The sequence below is a fragment of the Poecilia formosa genome, unplaced genomic scaffold (assembly GCF_000485575.1).
Source record: "Poecilia formosa unplaced genomic scaffold, Poecilia_formosa-5.1.2 Scaffold2238, whole genome shotgun sequence".
In the NCBI taxonomy this organism is placed as follows: domain Eukaryota; kingdom Metazoa; phylum Chordata; class Actinopteri; order Cyprinodontiformes; family Poeciliidae; genus Poecilia; species Poecilia formosa.
This window is the reverse complement of record NW_006802177.1, coordinates 2,719-25,327: the sequence shown is the minus strand read 5'-3', so window position 1 is coordinate 25,327 and position 22,609 is coordinate 2,719. Positions and strand designations below refer to the sequence as shown.

Sequence of the window (22,609 nt, the reverse complement as noted above, 5' to 3'; positions counted from 1 at the left end):
GAGCAGGGCTGTGAGGCAGGATTCAGGGTGGCCCTTCACTCGGACCAGGTTTTCATCTTGACAACCTGTGTAACTGAGGGTGACATCCCTGATATAGAGATTTCTGTGAACCTTAAATGGTCAAAAGTGTTTCTGTCACTAAATAATTATTGATAATGCTGAGGCTTTCATGCTAGAAATATTTCATTAATGTCTTCATCTCAGACGCCTAGTGGAGATGAAACATTACAGCGATGGGCTTCAGTCTCACACTTCTCAGCTGCTTCGAGCACGAACTGTAAGTTCACACACACACACGCGCGCAAACATTTTTTGTAATTGCCTAAAATCTTTTGAAGCTGTTAAACTCCACAAGGGAGTTATTGGGGGGCTAATGCCATCCCTCACAAGATCCCTCCCTGGGCGGTTGGTCGTGGTCGTGTCATGCTTATCAGAAACCACCAGTGGTAGTACTGAGTCCTACTTCATGCAAAATATGACGTACATACTGAAAATGTCACAATTGGAAAATCTTCCTGTTAATTGACTCCTGGCTGTTCCTCTGAGCCTCTCAGCAGTTCTACAGTCGAGACGTATAGGACAGCACACATTCCAATGTAAATCCTCTGCCATCTTTATTACTGTGAACATCAGAACCCAGGAGCTTCTAGGGGATCGTTAGAACATGCTAGTAAAATGTTTTATGCTCAGTATTAGTGGAGAATTCCTGCAGATGACAAAGTGGATCCTACAATCTTTGCATTGCAGATTAACAGTTTTTCTCTGTCCTGCAGAGGGTTGCCGATAGACTGTATGCTGTTTACAAAGTCCACGGAAACTATGGACGAGTCTTCAGGTTTGACAACATGCCTGCATGCATCCTTTATCTGAACTAAAGTGATTTAGAAGTCTCAGTTATTAGTCATAATGCTGACCTTATGCAAGACTGTTTGAACAAATTCATAAGTGTCTCTGATCCCTTGTAAAAATTAATTCATTGGTGTGTTCACTACAGTGAGTGGAGTGCCATTGAGAAAGAGATGGGAGATGGACTGCAGAGTGCTGGTCATCACATGGATGCGTAAGAACTCTCTTGTAATAAATCAACTCATCTGATAGTCTGGAGAAGCTCTTCAGTTAAAACATGCAGAAAGACCTCATGCTGACAGCAACCATGTTGGTCATTCACTTACAGCTATGCTGCCTCAGTAGACGACATCTTGGAAGAAGAGGAACATTATGCTGATCAGCTGAAAGAATATCTGTCCTACGCTGAAGCTGTGAGGTAACATTCAGGAGGGGCTGTGTGCATGTATGGCCCTGGGACTGTTCCAGAAGTCAACAACAGTCCAGCTGTGTGTGACACAGTATAAGTCTAGATACAGCTGTTGTGTTTCTGTCCTCAAATGTTTGATAGAGAACATCACTGAACAGTTATCGTCATGGAGACCCAGGAACCCAGCAGCAGGTCAGAGGGAATGTTCAAAGCAGGATTATGTTCTACAATAGCCTCACAGCATTAATCAGAGAAGCAGCCAAGATATCCATGGTTACCCTGAAGGAAATGAAGAAATCCAAAGCTAACGTTGGATCACCTGTTCAGTAGAAAAGTATTAGTTGTGCACAAATCTGGACTTTAAGTTAGACAGGCAAGAAGAAAGCCATTGTTAGGAAAGTCACGACACGTCCTGTTTGCAGTTTCTCAAAAACACTCAGGTGGCCAAGTTACACATTGCTCTGCTCATTAAGAGAAATTTGAACTTTTTGATCTTCATGGAAAAACAACAAAACAAGGAATGACAAAGAACAAACACTGTGTGTGTGGAAGCTGGTTAGAGCTGGTGAAAATCGATGGCTCTAAATCCAGGATATCCCAGGAGAAAACCTGTTAGAGGCTGAAGAAGCAAAACATTATTTTTTTTGTATTCTGCACCCTCAGAATACAGCCAGAGATGCAATGAGACGGTTTAAATCGTCCTGAATTCTAATGCACCCACTCCATTAATGTTTCATTTGGAACAGATATTCAAAATCATTAAGCATTTTCCCTCCACTTCATTTTGTTTTCTAACCCTACTATGACATACTGTATGAGGTAAATAAATGGAATTTAGTATTGCCTTTGCCTTTGCAGAGCAGTGTGCAGAAAACATGAGCTGAGCCAGTTTGAGCTGGAAATGGCGTCCCAGGACCTCATCTCGAAGAAGCAGCAGCGTGAGGAGCTGGCCACCGGGGTACACCATGCAGCATCATGTAGCATCACGCAGCATCACACATTAGGTCCTTTATTCCAAACTTTATGTTGGCAAAAGGATCCAAGTGCTTTAATTAATCTGTTCTGATCACTTCTAAGGCCACAGGTGTATAAAACCCAGCATCTCGTTATGCAGACTAATGCTGCAGAAAGTAGTGAAGGAACGGGTTACACTGTAGGGCGATTCTAACCTACATGACAGGATAGCACTGCTGTAATAAGTCCAGGCATGAAACCTTCTTTTGGAGAGTGAGAAACAGAGGTGTACACGTGTTTTTATTCAATGTATTTAAACTTCCTCTGTATGTGTTTTCTTGATTGTGTCCTGTGGGTGGGTGGGTGGATGGATGGATGGATGTTAGAACCATCCTCCTGGTCTGACACGACTGCACCATACAGACCTGAATGAGACCTTAGGCATGAGCTAACAGCATTGGTCTGCACAGAGTTCTGGTTTCAACCTAATAGAAGACATTAGAGATGAATTACAGAAGGCATCATGACCCATCCAATATAAAACACTCCCTAAGTCTTCCTAAAAGAGTGCATAGTGTTGGGCCATGTGTGAAGGCAGATAAGTGAACGCTTTTGGCAACATAATGTAACATTTATAAACTCAGTCAGGTGTTTTAAACATGTAACTAATCCAGAAGGCAATAGCTTTTCATTTATTCCATTTTCTGTTCTGTTTCTCTTGCTGACCATCTCAGATAGTGCGCACTTTCTCCTTAAAAGGCATGACCAACAAGCTTTTTGGGCAAGAAGCACCTGAGCAGAGGGATGCCAAGCTCAACCTCCTGGAGGAGCTGATAGCAGAGGGGGAAGAGACTGTGAAGGAGAAAACAGCTGAGTGCGAGTGAGTTGCAGACTGTGTGAAAGCAGCAGCATGGCTGATGGATCAGGTTCTGGTACCGCTCTGCTTCATGTGTCTTTTCCAGTGAGCATGCTGAAAAGGCGTGGGCAGACATCGTCCGTTTTAAGGATCAGAAGGACAAAGATCTGCAAGAGGCGCTCATCAACTACGCTCTCATGCAAATCAGCATGTGCAAGAAGGTAGAGAAGAGCCTAAACTCAGCTTACATTTCTGTAAAAGCTCACTGTCTAGTTTCATGTCTACTCTCTTTTTACAGGGAATACAAGTGTGGAGTAATGCCAAAGAATGCTTTCTCAAGATGTAGAGTCAAAGCCATGCAAGTTCTACTAATATAAGTGAGACCTGTGGACACATTTATACACTGGAACATCTTATTCAAGTACTTTGAACGGCGTGGAGGAGATAATAAAAATGACCTTTAACCTGATGTTTAAGCTTTTAATATTTTCAAAAGTTACATGCTGGAGATTGTTTCTTCGGTGTTGGATCTATATGAATGAACACAGTGGGAGGATGGGCTGGTGAGGCTGAAACTAGAGGAGAAGATATGAAAATATCTGAGACTTAATCCAAAGGTATAGAGTGGGAGCAAATTATTAGTATCTCAAAAGCTCAGATATTAGCTGAATTCTGACCCCAAACCCTTAGAACAGAGCAGGAGGAAGCCCAAACCATTCCTTCCACCAATCCGACTGGACGAGGATCAGATCCCAGACCGCAGCGTCTTCGCCCGCCTTTAACCGTACAGCCAGGTAGAATATTAAAGAGAGTGGAATATTGACTCTGGTGCCTGGAAATTAAGTCTTCAGTCAGAGGCATCTGCAGATTGGTTGCGAGACTGACCTCTACCAGAGATTCTTTCGACCCACAGCATCACCATCCAAAATGATTCTTTGAAGATACTTTGATGAATTTAGTTTTCATTTCCCTTTCATTCCCCATATTATTTTTGAATTTAATTGAAACTTTGACACTGGTCAAATATCTGGTCAATGTCCCCTTATATATGAAAAACATAATCTTGTAATTAGTCAGACACATAATGGTATTATTTAGGATCATGTAATATAAACTTCAGCGGTGTGTTTATTACCAATGTGCAGTAATTCTATCGCTGGTAAAAATGACATTACAATTGCAAAGGGAAATTCATGTGATCCATACTGGATCCAAAGAAACAGAAGGAAACTCCATCCATATAAATCTCAGGAAAGGAACATGGTGATAAAAGGGAGAAACTTGGACATCTGTCCAGCATGAGCAGAAAGGCTGAAAACCTTAAGGTGTAACTCATCTGGTAACATGGTTCAAAACACAAACTATTACAGTGAAAACAACAAAGCAAAGCACACACCAATACGGTTTATTACAGATCTACACGGTGAGAGAAACACACTGTTTGTTTGTAATGAACAGCTTGCTGTGTGGACCCGTCTGACAGCTGACAACTATCAGCTGTCAGATGACAGCTGATAGTTTCCACACAAATCAAATCGGATTGTCATCAAAGTTAACTAAACATTCTGTTTAATAAAAGACTTTGAGTGAACATAACTTAATTCTCATCAACTTGTTTGTACTCATTTTAAACATGGTGTGAACTTTTGGATTAAAAATGCTTGATAACTTCATCTATTTAAGTTGAGTTCATGCAAAAAAAAAAAAAAAAACGTTAAATATTTGAAAGTGGTGAGGACTTTGGGTTGTGAAGGGTTACTGCTTGATGTTCACACATTATTCAATTTTTGTTCCACCGAAGAGAAAGTTTTGAACAACTTATTTCAGTGTTGGAAAAAATAAAATATACTGTGATGGTGGCATGTTTCTTTAATATGTTGCAATAATTGATTCTGTTGAGGCAATTGTAGCGGTGGGGATTGGCCAGCAAGGTATCCCACAATGCATTGTGTCACCAGCAGCAGCAAGTTTAAGGAGAAACGGTCATCTGCAGTCAGTTCATCTAATGAGCCACTTTCAGAGCAGTTCTCTAATTAACCAGTTTTGGCATTATATTTGCATGTAACTGGGCCATGAGTGAGCAGTATGACTGTGGTGTTCTGCCTGTTGGTGCAGCATTCATATCTATGTCATGTTTTACTGAAAAAAAGTCAGCAAACTATTACTGCTTTCTATATCATCTGTTAAATTTTGAGCAGAGAAACATAAAAAGCAGGAGCCAGGAAGTATTTCAATTAGGTAGTTTTTTTTATATAAGTGGTTTCTACTTTAAAAAAATAAGCTTTGGGATTTGTTCCAGAATAAAACATACTCAGATTTATTCAGTTAACTTCAGATGTGCTCACTAAAATTGCACAAGTTAATGTAACTCAAAAGTATCATGTTAGTTGAGTTGTGTAAACTGAAGAAGTTTACACAACATGTACACATATTAACATATTTATGTTTTGAAAATCTGATATTTTGGGGGCCATGATTTATGAGGGCATGATTCTTATGAAACAACACTGTTACAGTCAGGCGACCGGTTCAGGGTTCTGGTGATGTGTCTCTGGGGGGATGTGAGACTGGTTGGATTTCACTTTTTCTTTATTTTTGCCTCTTCGGATCATATTGTGAAGAGTCCTGTGTGTAAAATTCAGCTGGCTGAATAATAAGGTGGAGCACTGCTGGGTGTAAAGTGAAGAAAAACTCTAGTTGCTAAACAAAAAGAGATTTGACTGTGTGTTGGTGGCTTGAGGTAGAGACAGGACAAGAGCGCAGGACTGAATGAGACAGATGATTCGCTGAAGGGAAAACCTGAAAGAGAAGAAACTACTACTCATTCACTTTCCAGAGCACTAGGTGGCGATAATGCGTATTCAAGATGGTTACCAAGCACACACAAAAAAGAAATTTTCTTCCTAGTCTGCAGCAGCTGCTCGCACGTGAGTTGGAACTTTGTCCTGGAGATGTCAACAGACCCAGAAGGACTGAATGATGACCCGGATGAGGGGTTCGGGGCCTTCGTGGTGCTGCAGGGTGGGGGCCTGCAGTCCTCAGGGGTCCCTCAGGTATACTGGAAGAGCCTCTATCACAAGATCACCAACGAGGTGAGCACTGAGCACTCCGTGTGCTCACCACACGGAGCTGACCTGCATGAAGTGTCGCGTTAACCCGGGTTCTGTTGTAATCCCGCCGGGTTCGCCGTGTTCTCTGCCTCTCTGCAGGTTTACGATGCCGGGGAGGTGTTTGGAATAATGAAGGTCCAACAGGAGGAAGATGGGGAGAGGAAAAAAGGCAATTCTGGAGTGGTGATTGGGTGTAAAGTGGTTGTTACTCGAGAAAGTGGGCTGGAAGTCTCCGATCCAACCAGGTGAAGACCGTAAAAACATAACCTATTCAGGAATAACTAGCAGCTGAGTGAAGCCAACACTCCACCACGTGAAACATTCCAGCAAATAGCCTGAGTGGTTTGTGCACCTTATGTGACGATAAAATTTTCATTTGTGCTGCTTTGGTTTCTGAGATATTAAAATATTTTTTAGGTCATCCACCAGCTCTAATGACGGCATAAACCTGCACAAAAGGAGCACTGAAAAAAAGTAACCCACTTTGGTTTGTTTTGGAGGAAGATCGGGAGGGATGGTGATCTCTGGATGACCTAAAAAATAATTTTAATATATCAGAAACCAAAGCAGCACAAACAAATGCTACATAACATTACAAACAACAACATAACCCTAACCAAAACTCAATTCACACCTTAGTCCCTAAACCTAACCGTTGACCTAAAAGCAATGTTTCCCCTTGTGGGGTCCAGGCTTCGAACAGTGTCTCCCCACTGATGTAGAATGTGTCAGGAAAAATGGTCCCCACAAGGTATTAAATACATGGTACACACACACACTCCTGTCAAATCAGAACAGGAAACTGACAATATAAAACTAGGGCTGCAGATAATTATTTTGCTAATGAGACATTTAGACAATTAATCAGACGAAAACTTGGCACATTCTGTAGATTTTTCATTGAACCACTTAAGCTTTTTTTTTAAATACAACACTAGATATACATTATGTTAGAAATAAGTCAGGCCCTTTTTAAAATAGAAATATAAACATTTTATTGCCTGAAATGCAATAAGATGCAACTTTTTAAAAAATATATTTGTTGTGGGAAAACTTAATGACTGTGAAAATCACTCAGTCTGGTATGTATTCATACCAGATACATGATGGAGAGACACCAGAAACACTCCTGAATAGGTCCGGTTAGAGCTCCATGTCAGACTGATGGTGGGTTCTGTGTCGGTTCTGTCTGGGTATTAGACCAACCCAGACAGGTTCATTTAGAACAGAGACAAAACAAAACATGACCATCAGATTAATAGTCATCACGTATTACTTAGTAATAATATTTTTCACCGTAATTGTAATTGCACAATGGATATATATTGTTGTACGGTTTGGGTTAATTACTCGTCTTTTCTTGAGTTTGTATACTCCAGCTAATAATTAATTGATTTCTAAATTAATTGACGATTATTTCAATAACTGATTAATCTGATGGGTAATTTCAGCTCTATTTAACACACATTCAAAGTGGACATGGTTACCTGATATGATGACGGTCGGTTGTGTGATGCTATCATATTAACTGAAACAAGGTGTGGCTAATAAAGTGGCCCACGACTATACATGAGGGAGAAAGACGAGCAGAGACGTCTCCAGATCTACAAGCTTGAACATTTTCACAGGGGGAGTTGCTGATGTCTGCTGCTGACACATAGTGATGCTCAGGACGTTAGCATCTTTTTACAATATGCTGCTGAAATCCAGTCTCCAACTAGGCTTTCTGCGCTCCTCCTGCAGTATCTTTCTGGTGGACCATGCTTGGACGTACCGGGTGGAGCACGCTCGGGAACAGCTGGAGCAGATTCCAGGACTGCTGCCCAGGATGGCCTCCCTAATGGGGGTGGACTTCCACGGCGAGGTCCCCCCTCCAGACGTAGTGGAACTGATATTGGAGCGCATGTGGAAATACAACCAGACCTACCAGCTGTCCCAGGGGGCAAGTCTGAGAATGACCTCACACTACAGCTCTCTCTCAGTCAGCATGTGTTTCACCCCCCTTCTCGGCTGTGTGCGTGCGCATGTGTGTGTGCGTGCGTGCGTGCGCGTGTGTGTGTGTGTGTGTGTGTGTGTGTGTGTGTGTGCGCGCGCTCGTGCAGTCAGCAGAAGAAAAAGCTCCTGTGTGGTACATCATGGATGAGTTTGGCTCCCAGGTGCAGCATTCGGACCATCCCAGCTGCTGCATGGCCCCCTTTTTCTACATGCAGGGTCAGCTGGCCTACACTCTGCTCTGGCCTCTGCAAGATCTGCAAGGAGGTGGTAAGGACACAACCTGATCCAAACACACACCCTGATCCACACACACACCCTAGTACCCTTTCTAGAGTCTGCTGCTCTCCTGCCTATGGAAGTGACTTTGTCTTTAGACGTTGTCTTGGACAATAAAACTTTGACTTGTTTACTGGGCAGAATGAACTGATAACGAAGGTTTCTGAGCAGGTGTTTTTCTTATGAAACTGATAAGGGAGGTTTTCAGAGGAGATGTTTTTCTTCTCCTTTCCGCTGAAACTCCTTTGAACCGGGTTTGATTTGAGGACAGAGGTACCAGTTAACCAGATAGGGAAAGATTGAGAGAAACTCCCTAGAGGAGAGAGCTGGGTGGAAGGCACCGTGTACCTGACTGGAAAGATGTACAAGAAGAATTGTATGTTTTAAGTTTCTTTTCTTCTCTCTCTAACTTGACCTCTGAGAATCACTGTTCATTTATTCTGGCTTTCTCTGATTGACTCAGTGTTTCACTATTGTTAATTATCGAAAGAATATTCCTTAACAAAACATTTTTATAGATTGATTCCAAGACCTAGAAGTGCATTATCTCTCCACACTACAGCGTTGGACACCAGGATGGAAGCGTGCAGATATGTTTATGTTGGATCAGAAGAGAAGCTTTGTAACCTTTCAGCCTGTGCAGTTCTGCACAACTCTGATCTGGACAGTGCGTTCTGCTTCATCCCGACTGACGCCCAGAGATTCAGTGCTTCCAGCAGTGCCCTCTACTGTCATCTGGGATTAAAGAACCGTAGTCACATACACAACTAAATTAAAACAAAGTTATTTTATTTTAATTTGGTTTTCTGTAGCTTGTCTTTTTCACAGAAACAGGATCTGATCCAGGACTTGTAACATGTGATGTTTAGGTACTTTAGGAATTATGTTTGAGGAACCGTTTAATATTTTGGTGTCTTTTCCTGTTACTTTTTGTATGATTCTGCTACTTTAAAATCTGAAAGAAATTAAGTTTTTCAAATTTGTTTTGGCTAATAAAAATAGTTTTTTGATATAAGATTGTGTAAACAATCCCACCTTCCCACTTGCACAGATGAAGTAACCCGCGATTATGCATATGGGGAGACCAACCCATTGCTACGGAGATGCCGGTTGCTACCGTGGATACATGATGATCTGGAAGGAGTGAGCAGTGCCGTCACAGAACCAGCAGATTCTTACTATGAGGTGAGGACAATCACTTTGGACACTTAATCGAAGGATAAACTTTGATGACGGCTTCCTACCGGATCATTTGACCCTGAGCTCTTTTAGCCTCAGTTGAACAACAACACAATCTATTCCACCAACTAACAGAAAAATGAGGTGCACGCTTACTTCTTCCACTGGTATCTGGCTGGTCAAAGTTCACATCTGGAGCATATAGTTACCACAAAAGTGAGAGAGAGAATATGTCATATGTGTATTTATTATTATGGACATAATGATGGGCAGGAAGGCGTGGTGCAACCGTGGTTCGTGCTCTGATGATGTCACCTACAGCAAAACGTGAGGCCGTGGTTTAATGGACTCAATAAAAAAAACTGCACAAAATGTAAAAGACAAAATATTAAGACTGTAGAGTAGACTAAGAAACAAAACAAAGACAAGATCCAGGATGCTGTGAGGTACAGAACAACAGACAGGGAAATAAAAAGACTTGAAATAGCAGTAAAAACTAAAACTAAAAATACTGAGAAAACAACAGAATGAGTAGAGACGAGGCATGAGAGAAATAGATGAGCAAAGAAACAACTTAGACAAAATAACTAACTCAAATAAAACTTGATAATCTAGACACAAATGGAAAACTGAAGACAAACCTACAGATAAGACTAAAGCAAAGACTATGAATAACAAACGTATGGAACTACACTATGAAAAATAAAACTCCATAGCAAAGCTCTCAACACCCAGACGTCATGACAGTAAACCTGAAGGGTTCCAGGTCAAGTCAAGTCCAAACTCTGAGTGACTTGAATCTGACTCCAGTCCACACCAGAACATTTCTGCATTAAAAATATTTTGATCTTATGTAATATTTGAATTTTTGGGTTTTGTTAGTCAGAATAATCTGAATAAATAAAAATAAAGAGTTCAGCTGCATCACTCTTTGAGCAATGAATCAGTTTTACTTTTTGAATTGAATTCTCGTCGACTGAGATGCTTCTGCAAATCAAACGACACATTCCCAGGTCTGTAAAGTCCTCTGGGTTCATATTTCCAGGCCATCGCACGAGAGAACAAGGAACAGCTTCCTGTGGAAATCCAGCCTTCTACTGTTCCCAAAGACAAAATCCTCAAGTAAGTCTGACCTCAGCAACACACCGCTGGAAGATGGAAGCTGGAAACCAGTCGAACTTCAGGAGGTCTGCTGTGATACCAAGGCTTCAGCTGCAGATCTTTTAAGTTAATCTGCTTTTGATTCCAGAGTCTTCACTCAAATGTCTCAAGTAAGAAACAACCTGACACATCCTCGTTTCATTCTGGTGGAGGAAGAGGAGGAGGCTGACATCATTTGGAATTATGATCACATCAAAGACTACAGGTTAGCACCACACATCCTGGTTAGAGTTATGGAGGAGAAGAGAGTCATCAATTTAAGCAAACAGAAAATGTTTGGAATATCGGATTGCAGTTTAAAGGTAATCTCAGTAAATTAGAATATGTATTATTACCAGTTATAGAAACTGTTGTAGTCAGACGCTGCTGCTGGGTAATTAGATGGACCTAGCAGCAAAACATGTTGGTTGTTTCATTCCAGTTCAGTTTATTTATTTATTTACCTACCTAATCACAGAAATTGTTGTCAGAAGTCAAAAAGCCCATTCAATTATCATAATAATACTAATAATTTATGTTGTTCACAGATGTGGAAAGCTGCCTTTGGCTTCACATGGTGACTAAAAACATTTACATTACATAATAAAAAAGATCACAACAAACTCACAAGCCAACAACAGCCACAACTTCACATGTGACTCTTTGTGAGGAACCTTGTTGCCTTTGGTATAAATGAGTTGTTTGTTCTTACTGCCTTCCAGAGCGAAGCCTGACAAATTCTCCAAGTGGAGGGTGAATTAAGTCATCCACAATTCATTGGCCTTTAATGTTGTTTGCCTTTGGTATAAATCTCTCAGCATCCTCAGCTCATATTGATGATTCTGGACTGTCTATTTTTGTCCTTCACACACTGGTGCACATTCAATGAGATTCTTATACACAGTATCTAAAATCTTTTTGTTGCATGAATTAATTTTCCTGATTAAATACATATCTATGTAGCTTTTTTATGTCCAGACATATAGTCATGCAGTCAAGTTCAGTTTATTATTTAAATTGGTGAAGTTTTTCATCTATGGAAACCTAGAAAATTGCATTGAATCACTCATTTTACAGCAATCTCTCCTACTGAGCGTGCTTGGAGAGATTACAGAGAGACTGGCTGAGCGTGAGCGACCAACACACAAAACACCGGAGCACCTATCCAGGGTACCTTCTGTGTCAAACACAAAGTAAAGAGTTTATGGCAGCAGTAGCAACACCAGGCCTGGAGGGCCGGTGTCCTGCAGGTGTGTCTCTACTTCAACACACTTGAGTCAAATAATGAGGTTGTTAGCAGGACTCTGGAGAACCTCACTACACTGAGGAGGTGATTCAGTTATTTGATTGAAGTGTGTGGGACCAGGGAGACATCTAAGAGTTGCAGGACAGTGGCCCTTGAGGGCCAGGATTGATCTAGACCCAGTTGAATACATGAGCTCTGAGCCAGTTACATAATCTGATCCAGTTACAGTCAGAGGCAGACATAACTTGTTGGGATAATTACTCATCAGCAGACGAGTATGATTTAGGAAGCAGCAGAAAGTAACATTTTCAATTCAATTTTATTTCAAATATGTAACGAACAAAAATAAACACAATTAACTCCACACTCAATACCCAAATGACACAGCAACGCAAAAATGGAACAATAAAAAAATAATCAAACCAAACTAGTGTAGCTTACATATTTGAAAAGGAGTTTAGAACTTGTTTAATCCCACCCCCTCTGCAAAATTTAATAATAATTTGCTTCTCTCTTCCTTATTTAAAATTATAATAACTTCAATAGGACTTAAACAATTATCTTAATATCAGTTGGATATTTATCACGGATAAGTTGGGTTTGGGTTTGAGCAGAACTTATGTGTGTGTGTGGTAGGAAGCTGAGTGAAGAGCGGCCTCATGTCATGCTGAACCAGTTCCCCTGTGAGAACATAGTGACGGTGAAGGACTGCCTGGCTGCCATCGGCCACAGGCTGAAGGGCGGCCCCATGCCTGACTGGCTTCCAGAGACCTTCAACCTCCAGACAGAGCTTCCACACTTCATCAAACATTATCAGCTGAGACGACTCAGGTTGGATTCTGTTTTTTACTCAGCACTATCAGTGCTTTGTTCTCTAAATTAGCTCAACGTTTGAAAATCTGGAGGCATTGTCACAATCTGCTGCTTAACCTTGTTGTCATACAGACTCAGATGGGAAGCTTGAAATAACTCTTGCTGGTTTTCAGGGGAGAAGACAACCACTGGATCTGTAAGCCATGGAACTTGGCCCGGGGTCTGGACACACACATCACCAGTAATCTGGACTACATCATCAGACAGAGAGAGAGCACACCAAAGGTACCAGCACACTTGTTGGTCTGAGATGAAACCCCAACGTGAAAACCAGACTATCTGAATTTAACCCCTTAACTGTTTACCCTCAAAACGCGTACGTTAGTCAATGAGGATACAAGTGTCGTCATTAAAGCTATGGGGTTAATATCTGATCTAGAATTTTAATAGAAGTCTATAAACCAGATGGGACTTGACATTATTGGGCAGCTAATATCTCTGCAGACCCCACACATCCTGGAGCCTCATGTATGAAGTGTGCAAAAAAAATGTTAGGTGCCATATTTTACATACGTCGGCATGTATAAAAGTAAACGTGGCGTGAAAGTTTTCATAAATATACACAAACTTTTTACCTGCCTTGAAAATAATGAGCAGCCATGCAAACCTTTTTTTCTGCACAATAACAAATTCCTAGAGGCCAAAACTCAACTACATACACTGAAACCTGACTGCATTCAGTGTTATTTAACCCTGAAATGCACTGAAAAAGAAAATGTGGGTTAGGGTTTGGGAAAATGCGATTAACTCCGAACAGTTGGGGTGGATGATTTTAGGGTGAACAAGGTGTAGATTTATACACAAATAGCTGTTCAAAGGTGCTGAGTAATTGTGGAAGGCTCTGGCTCTGATGGAGAACATCGCCACTGAATCGGAGGGAATTGGAGTTTTTATTTTTATAAGGTGAACTCTTGTACCCTGAAATGCACCTTTTAAATAAAATATATAATTGTTATGATTCGAACTACGCACTCTATTTCCTGCAAATTGGGATGTATAAAGGAAAGGTACCTAGGCATGTGTGTGTGCATGGTTTATGCATCAGAATTTTTTTTTGTGCCACTCTTTTCTAAATTTGTTCCTATACCAACTTTTAGTGTGAAAGCTGCACACTGATATGTGAGGCCCCTGGTTAGACTTTTACCTTCAGGTCGGCGAGACCAGGAGATGTTTTGATTATCCAGAACAAAACATGACAACTGAAAACAGATACAATGGAAATAAAAATACAGACAAGTCAAGCCATACATAAAATGGATTATGATGTCTCTGTAAACAAAACTGCATCAAGCTCATTTTAATTCATCATGTTATTAATTGCTAGAAGCCTGCCGCAATTTCGTTGTTTCAATTTATAACAAATTTTACTGAAGATGTTCTTACTGGATCCATTACTTATGAATCTGATCAGAGTTTCTATGATCTTTTGTTTCCTGGGGCATCAATATGACGTTACAAAGAGGCCCATTTCCCCTATCCTCTGGCTTCTAGGCTGGACTGGGTGGGGCTTCCAGGCTGAAATGTAAATGTGTTTGTATCTACAGAGCTACTGGCCTCAGGGTGTCTGCGTGTGTGTTCTCCTCAGGTGGTGTGTAAGTACCTGCATGATCCTGTGCTATTCAGCAGAGAAGTAGGAATGGTAAAGTTTGACATCCGCTACATGCTGATGCTGCATTCGGTACAGCCGCTGCGTCTCTACGTCTACAATGTCTTCTGGCTGCGCTTCGCCAACAAGTGAGGAATGTTTTCTATCAGGATGAGAAATGGGATGGATCAGCTTCCCTGCTCACCCGGCAGCAGAATGAACCTTTGTTCTGTTGTTTAGGCCCTTCTCCTTGGATCATTTTGATGACTACCAGAAACACTTCACTGTGATGAACTATGCAGAAGGAGTGCAGCTTAAACAGGTACATGCTTTACTTCTGGAATCCTTCTGCAAAATGTTGACTGTTGGTTATTTCTAACTTTATGAAGATGGAATTTCATTTGAACACTTCAGCAGCTCTTTTGTTTGTCACCTCTGTAGATTTGAATATCATAATTTCAGCAACTGAATTCAAAAAGTGAAGCTAATATTACTCTATATAGATTCATTCCACATTTCATTCAGCATCTACTTGCAGTGGCTCACTCTCTCTGTGTTTTATTGATCAAAAACAGATTTTAGGTTTTTATTAACTAATCCCTAATCATTAATAGAAACACACGTTTCACTTTTTGAATTAATTTAATGAAAGAAATTATTTTTTCACTGATCTTTTTGGTTTATTGAGGTGCAGGTCTGAATGAATTTCTGATCTCTTTTGGAATCATTGCAGGTTCACTATGATGAGTTCATCCCCATGTTTGAGCAACAGTACCCGCAGTATCCATGGAAAGATGTGGAAGTAAGTCTGAATACATGGACCAACTTATATCCTCTTTTTGGTGATAAAATATTTACCTTCAATTAATTTGGTTTAATTAATGCAGCAAATATTTAGCATGAGTACTTCTTGAGACACAGACAGCTTCACCTAAAGTAAATGTAACTCATAATGCCTGTCTATGAATCTAAATTGTGAAATATTGTGAATATAGACCTATTCTTTTGTTGGGAAAATTCTGAAACCATGTGGGTGACTTTTTTTCAATATTTATTGTTAGATAAAATTATACTGTTTGGGGGGGACTTTGTACAAGTATATCATATTTCTTTCACCTGATGTTAGCTTGAAAACATCATTCAGTTTTCCTTCTGCATGTAGAGGGTTTAAAGATCATGTTTCCTCTTAACCACACTGACCATACAGAGTGATATAGAGAGGCTCAAGACTTCTGAATAAAGAACTAAATGACACAAACTGGTGTCTGTAGAAAAAGTTTTGTAGTTAAGTTTTTCCTCAACACAACTGCATAGTTTAGTGAGTATTACGTGTAAAGCTGCTGGTTTTCCTGCCTTGTGACACTTTGAATGTAACTGCAACTTGATTTGAATCTGACATTCTGGTTTCCACTAAACTGATGTGGAAATTCAAGAAGAGTGATGCGAGTTGTGGCAGTTTTTACTAAAAATGACTTCAAAGCAAAGGACTGATAGTAGTAGTTATTAGAGAAGTGCCGATCAGGTTTTTTCCTTCCAATTCCGATTCCGATCACCGATACCAATCACCAATACCGATCACATAATTATTATTTTTTTAATCATAAGCACAACCGGTTACATTATGTGGAAAAAGGAACCACAAATTCACCTTAATTTAGACAATAACTTGTTTTTAATAACTTTTTCCATGAAAAAAAATAACAAAACAGGCATTGTGCAAATTGCACTGCTATCGGTAATACTATCTTTATGGCATTGTTTTTATGCCATATTAGATTTGTCGTGTTAATGCATTTTGACGTGCTTCACCCCACGTGCTTCAATTTTCCGCTGCAACACGCAAACTTCCCCATTCACTCAGTGCGTTATAGTTCCACACGACATCGCTTAGGATTTGTTGCTGCGCGTTTGCGCAGTGTGAAAGAAAAAGGAGACCAGCTGCACAGGCAGGCTGTGAAATGAGATGCAGGTGATCGGTTTTTGTGATCGTCAACACGAGACTGTGATCGGCGATCACCGATCGCCAATCATACACTTTTTCACGGAAATTGGCCGATTATGATCAGTGGCCGATCAATCGGCACACCTCTAGTAGTTATACTTTAATTCGATTTGTCACAGTACATGTGCAAAAGTCACCTCCAACAGTGCAAACGATGTAGGAAATGAATACGATATAACCATAAAAGTGGTGATATTTGCATTATTTACAGTATTAGTCAGTTAGATTTATACATACACGCATACACATAGCTATAACATGATTTTGTGGTGTGGGTAATTTCTGATGTACATCTTCTCAAGGGTTGACATCATTTAGTTTGAAAGTGAAGATGAGCTTCCATATGCAGATTTCGCCTAAGAAACCTGCACTGATGTTGGCACCATCCGTCTTTTCAAACAATCCAGCGTAGTGGTAGGATTTGTTTTTGCCTGCAAAGTCCACAATGGCAAAAGCCCCAGCTACAGATTCATGTCACCACCATCATCATCATCATCATCATTGTGATTCTGGACATCTTAAGTCTTAATCAATTATCTCTTTTGGGCTACAGGAAACAAGCACTTTAATCTTTGGTTTGGACCAAAACCCCATTCTTCTTACGGTGCTTATTTTCATTCCTTTTCTCCTCTTTCATTTTCTCTGTCATGTATTCTCCTGATCTTCTTCTGCTTCAGCAGTGCTTCTTTCTGAGCTACTGTATAATACAGTACACAACTGCTGTTTTTAGTGTAGTTTAAATGGATTATTTGAGGGTCATTTTCTTTTGCCTTTCATTGTTTTTCTTTTCAGCCATTTGATCTTTTTCTTTTTATACCTTCTCCAGCTCCATTTTCTTAGGTGTGTCAGGTAAGATTTTTCATTTCGCTTTCATTGTCCTCTTTGTGTCTAACTGGCTCTTCAAGAATGTGATAAAATGACCAATTTCCCCATAAGTCACCCCACTCTTTTTCACTTCATCATAATCCTATTTGTCGATTCAGTCATTAACCAATTAATCACAATCAATTCAGTGCAAAGCCTTCTATTAATTAGATTATTTTTTTAGGATGCACAATATATTAGCACCAAGATTGATATTGGATGATATTAGTCATTTGAATTAGACTGGGGTGTCTGGTCATGTGATGTTTCTTTGGTTATGTAACAGCGATGGTGATGCAGCAAAGGATTGTGGGAAGTTTAACAAGTGAAGCATTGGTGAATCAGTGGTGTGGTCTTTTTTTAAGGTTTTGAAAGTGTAGTGAAATAATTATAATATGATATTGGTAAATGTCAAGCATTTGCCAAACAGCATTGAATATCAGTCCAAATTTTCATATCAGTGCATCCCTATTTTTTTGTTGTGTCATACCAATGAAAAAGATTTGTTTGAATTTACTCAAATAACTGCAACTTGGATTGTTTGGAAATGGACTTCAACATAAAGGAGACAGACTTTTTTACAGTATTACCCTGGGAATTTTGTTGCTCAGAATTGCCGATTATCTTTGTAGTTCCTGTTTTGCTAACATAATGTCGGTGTAGTAGGCAGAAAGGAATACTAGGGTCAGTTTAGCATCTGCTTCAAACCAACATACATGGACATGAATGTGGTTTTTACTGGCCTCTCACTTGTCTTGTGGTCAGGGCTGAAAGTAGTTTTAAATTCTTGGGGGCAGGAGCGGATCTACTGGGGTGGCAGTTGCCACCCCAAGCGAGAGCCTTGCCACCCCTGTTGCCACCCCAGGTAGCGTCAATGAATTCAATAAATAGTTATGGCAAATCGGACATTAAGCGCATGAAACTCTTTTTTTCCGACAACATTGAATGCAACACAATGTAACCTGACACCCACTGCTAAGTAGCGGGAAGTGCGAGAGAAGGACAGAGCGCGAGGCAGCAGCATTGATGGATAAATATTACTGGACTGGACATTACGTGATTTATCGTAAGTCACACATGCGCCATTGCTGTCCATTGAGTCAGGAATATCGGTGGTCAGGAAACTACTACAATCACGCAAAGAATCAGAACAATGGACGCAATGTTTAGCAGTTAATTAAACCATAGATAATGGTAATAAGGGCTTCAGATTTCACAGGTGAGGAAAACGTTTTAATTTAAAGAAAAGATTGAACAAGTGAGCACTGGGTCAGTTATACTAGCCTAATTGTTGCTGGCCTGGTATTGACTTTGATAACATTAACATGTGCTGTGCAGTTCGGTGTGTTTTGGTTCTGTTAGCACTAAAACTGGTCAACCCGCCCACCAAGTCATCAGTAGAGCAGCTGTTTAAATCAACTAATCAACCACCGCGGTGATCAGGCGAAAACTTATTAATAATCACAATATGTTGTCAGGCATAATGACAACATAATGTTGTCATTATGCCTGACAACAGGCATTATGTTGGCATAATGACAACATAATGTTGTCATTATGCCTGACAACATAATGTAACAGACTGGATGTTCTGTTTTAGTGCTATTGCTACTTTTTTGTGTGGGAAATGTTTGTTTTTGGTGTCGATTCCCCTGATCAGTGATCTCTGCTCTCTCTGCTCGTTGAGCTGTTGTTTGTCGGTTGCTATGGCAACGGGTCGTGTGTAATACCGACATACAGAGCGAGAAAAGGCGGAATAGAAGTTGGAGCTATTTTTTCTTTATTTCTTTATCCATTTGAATTTTGTCACTTTATTCTTAAATTTATATTTTTTTGTATTATTTACAGAGTTTATTTGTAGGTTGATAATTGTTATTTTATTTATTTTTTGTTTTATTATTTTTCTTATTTATTTTCTGAATTTAGACAGGAAGTAATGTGGGTCAGTCCACTTTCTATAAGTGCAGGTGTAACAGAGAGAAGAGCTCTGTGCGAGTTTTGATCGAAATGATTATAGTGATGGTTGTATGTATTTTTGATCAATGCGTTTGTTTGGAGCCACCTAGTGGTGTGATGAGTGACTGCATGCAACGGGTCCCGTCAGGCACTCTCGCTGCTTCCCCCACCAGAATTCTGAGGAGTGCTGGTGGAGGTAGGTGCGAGAGAGGCAGCTCTTCACTTCTTTTTTTACTTAGGGTCATATTTTTCTAGTTCAACAATTAACAAGGTACTGTAATAATATTTAACATCTATAAATATAATTTGTAAAGTTTTCTTGTGGTTGGGCTGGAAAAATGTGACCCTATGAGTGGGAGCTACAAAGATTACCAAAGGTAAAATAAGTGATCAACTCAAAACCACTCGCACCTTTTTACTCTCTCTCTTTGTCGTTAAAGCACACCCGTTGCCGTGGCAACCGCTCGCGCCGAACACAGATTACGTTAAAAAACATTCACTCCGCTATAATATCAGGTTTTCAGGCTTGATATTTATTTTGCGATTACACAGCGGTGGTTGATTAGTTAATTTTAAACTCCTGCTCTGTTAGTCATTTTGGTAATGGAACCGAAACGCACAGAATTGCACAACACTTTGTTGAAACAATAATCACTGAGATTATTATTTTTGTTGTGTCATTAATTTGAAAACGTTTTGTTGACTTTTTTTTGTTGTTGTTCTTTAAGAAAGTTATGAACGTTTTGATAAGAAGTCAGAGGAGGACGTGCTGGTCTCAGCGTCCTGGCGGCGTTCAGTTTGTCTCCTATTGCCGAGATCGCCTCGAAACCTTCCGCGATCGACGTATTGCAGCCCTGCTCTAGCAAAGCACGAACAGTTCAGAAACAATATGACACCAAGGGGGTGCAGGGGGGAGTGGGGGGGATGCAATTTATTAACTGATTAAGTCTGTTTTGGATTGTTCTTGAAAAACTAATCAGTCACGGCTGATTAGTGGGCGAACTCACAGCTGCACAGTGCATCGACTGATTTTTTACAGCAGATAGCCGCTCCTCTCTCTTGCAGGTACTGCGTACCCCTGCTAAATCTTTTAGGGGTACGCAGTACCCTCCGGAACCCCCCTACTTTCATCCCTACTTGTGGTTAATAACACGTCAAGGTTGTTGAAGATCTAAACATCCATGTTGCAAAGTGCAAACAATTCAGCATCTTAGAACAAGCAGACATTATAGCTACAGTAATTTCCCTTATAATAAAATAAATACATTAGGGCTTGCTAATGACTTTTCTAATGAAGACCTTCCTGTTTCCATTTGCTTCTCTTTCAGGCAGGTTTATTTAAAGCTTTCAAAGAATTCTTCCAAGCCGCTTCATCTCGTCCAGCACCGTATGGAATCTGTCCATATCAGTCATCCCGGGCCATCTATGCTGTGGATCTCATGTTGAAGTGGTGTCAAGGGCAAAATGGTAACCATTAATGCTCCACTATCATCACTATCACTTTTTCTGTATTCCCATTTGAATATCTGCTACTTCTAGAAATAGTCCAAGAACAACAAGAAAAAAATACACCCAGTCTTTTTTTTTTGGGAATATGTAAATTTTGTGCTGGTTTGTGCAAAACAGCCCGTTTCAAAAACTTCTAGATTGTTGGTCATGCAGGTGTCGCTACATATTCTCCCACTCACAGAGAACAGAGTTTCTTTTTATTTTTGCTTGCAAGTTGTAGTTTGAGCAGATCAGTTTAGGAAGGAGTGTTTTGAAACACACCAACAGGGGAGGACTTGCCTAAATACATGCACTGAAGGAAGGTTATGATCCTACTGTTAGTCACAAATCTGCAAATGTAAGTATAATGAATATTGTGTGCTTTGAATTGTTATTCAGCATGAACATGGTTTGTCATTTAGCACAAGCTAAGACTGAACGACACCCTCTGCTAGTCCCGTGTCTCACTCTGTTACACACAGATATCCACAATATCTGTGCATTTACTGTCAAAAGTGATGGTCTGCATTGAGAACTGATCAGGTGACATCTCAATATCTGAGAATGATTTTGTGTATTAAATGTAATGGACATGTTTTGTATAGGCCGCAAGCATATTCCAGCTTGTTGCAGGGAGCATAATAGTGGACCTTTAAAGTTAGTGTTTGCATTGTACAATATAGAATAACAGTTATGATTAAGACTATAATGGGATGCTTCTGCTGAAAAAGGTTTGTACTTGATCCTGCTGCTCAGCACAGTGGTGGAAGGATGATGATTGGCCTGTCCGTATTTCAATAATTCTTGACTTGTATGGATTGATAACAGTGTTGCACATCTATTTTGATCATAATCACTGCTCCAAAACTCTTTAATGTTATTGCTGGGAAAAATCATTTGGAGTCCCACTGTTTGATGATCCCTCCTGTACAGCTGGTTAAAATATCAGAAGGTTATTGATTTACTAAGGCACCTTGTTTACCAGGATCTGTTTTGTGTTGCTTTTACTTTCTTCATTTTTATGTTCTATTTTAATAACAGTATAAATGTTCTTCTTGGTTCAGGTGAGCGGATCATGCAGCCTCAGATCCTGGAGTTGAACTTTAGCCCTGACTGTGCCCGGGCCTGCCTCTACCATCCGGACTTCTACAACCACATGTTCCAGACTCTGTTCCTGGATCAACCTGAGAACTGTCCAGTCACTCAGATAGTGTGAACAAAGCTTCACCACAGAAGACTCTTTATGGTTTAGGTTTTTGTAAGCTTTTTCAGTATTAAACTGATTGATGTGTTTCACTGGAACATATTTTGTCCAATCAGTTATAAGGTAAACAACCTGCTCAGAAAGTAGGGGTGTCCATGTTTTTTGTTTTCAAATAGGAAATCTGACCCTGGTAGATGACAAATGGCACACATCTACTTACTGAATTTAATTAAAACAGGAAAATAAATACATAAGCAATTAATACAGCTGTATTATAAGAAAATGGAAGTGTTTGGGAACGACAACATCTCAGCCACGAAATGTTAGGCCACGTAAACTGACAAAGTAGGGTCAGTTTCTGCTGAAGCACATAGTGTGAAAAGATTGCCAACTTTCTGCAGTAAATCGCTCCAGTACTTCATGTGCCCTTCAGATTAGCTCAAGAACAGTGCACAGAGAGCTTCATGGATTAGGTTTCTATGGTAACCAGCTGCATCCAAGCCATACATCACCAAGTGCACTGCAAAGCATTGTATGCAGTGGTGTAAAACACGCCGCCACTGGACTCTAGAGCAGTGGAGGCGCATTCTCTGGAGTGACGAATCGCGCGTTCTCCATTTGGCAAT

At 40.2% G+C, this 22,609-nt stretch overlaps 2 protein-coding genes across 2 annotated transcripts; both read left to right on the top strand.

Annotated features, from left to right (window-relative positions):
* Positions 1-6: 6 nt before the first annotated feature.
* LOC103133084 (sorting nexin-4-like) lies at positions 7-4,115 on the top strand. The gene is made up of 8 exons (XM_007544847.2): positions 7-277; positions 774-835; positions 995-1,060; positions 1,175-1,264; positions 2,114-2,213; positions 2,944-3,089; positions 3,172-3,286; positions 3,364-4,115. Exons 1-8 carry the CDS (start codon positions 218-220, stop codon positions 3,409-3,411), a joined length of 687 nt encoding a protein of 228 aa, XP_007544909.1. The 5' UTR covers positions 7-217; the 3' UTR covers positions 3,412-4,115.
* On the top strand, positions 3,200-22,126 carry ttll12 (tubulin tyrosine ligase-like family, member 12). The gene is made up of 15 exons (XM_007544846.2): positions 3,200-3,286; positions 5,973-6,157; positions 6,275-6,420; positions 7,919-8,117; positions 8,278-8,437; positions 9,498-9,631; positions 10,671-10,747; positions 10,875-10,991; positions 12,648-12,842; positions 12,998-13,109; positions 14,470-14,618; positions 14,710-14,791; positions 15,203-15,271; positions 20,620-20,758; positions 21,844-22,126. Exons 2-15 carry the CDS (start codon positions 6,017-6,019, stop codon positions 21,993-21,995), a joined length of 1,872 nt encoding a protein of 623 aa, XP_007544908.1. The 5' UTR covers positions 3,200-3,286; positions 5,973-6,016; the 3' UTR covers positions 21,996-22,126.
* The last annotated feature ends 483 nt before the right edge of the window (positions 22,127-22,609 follow it).

Bases quoted from the DNA above. Each gene is read 5' to 3' on its own strand.
- LOC103133084 (XM_007544847.2), top strand. From the start codon at position 218: ATGAAACATTACAGCGATGGGCTTCAGTCTCACACTTCTCAGCTGCTT. The intron at 278-773 runs GTAAGTTCACAC...TCTGTCCTGCAG, and splicing joins AGCTGCTTCGAGCACGAACT to AGGGTTGCCGATAGACTGTA. The intron at 3,287-3,363 runs GTAGAGAAGAGC...CTCTTTTTACAG, and splicing joins AAATCAGCATGTGCAAGAAG to GGAATACAAGTGTGGAGTAA.
- ttll12 (XM_007544846.2), top strand. From the start codon at position 6,017: ATGTCAACAGACCCAGAAGGACTGAATGATGACCCGGATGAGGGGTTC. The intron at 10,748-10,874 runs GTAAGTCTGACC...TTTTGATTCCAG, and splicing joins CCCAAAGACAAAATCCTCAA to AGTCTTCACTCAAATGTCTC. The intron at 13,110-14,469 runs GTACCAGCACAC...TGTTCTCCTCAG, and splicing joins AGAGAGAGAGCACACCAAAG to GTGGTGTGTAAGTACCTGCA.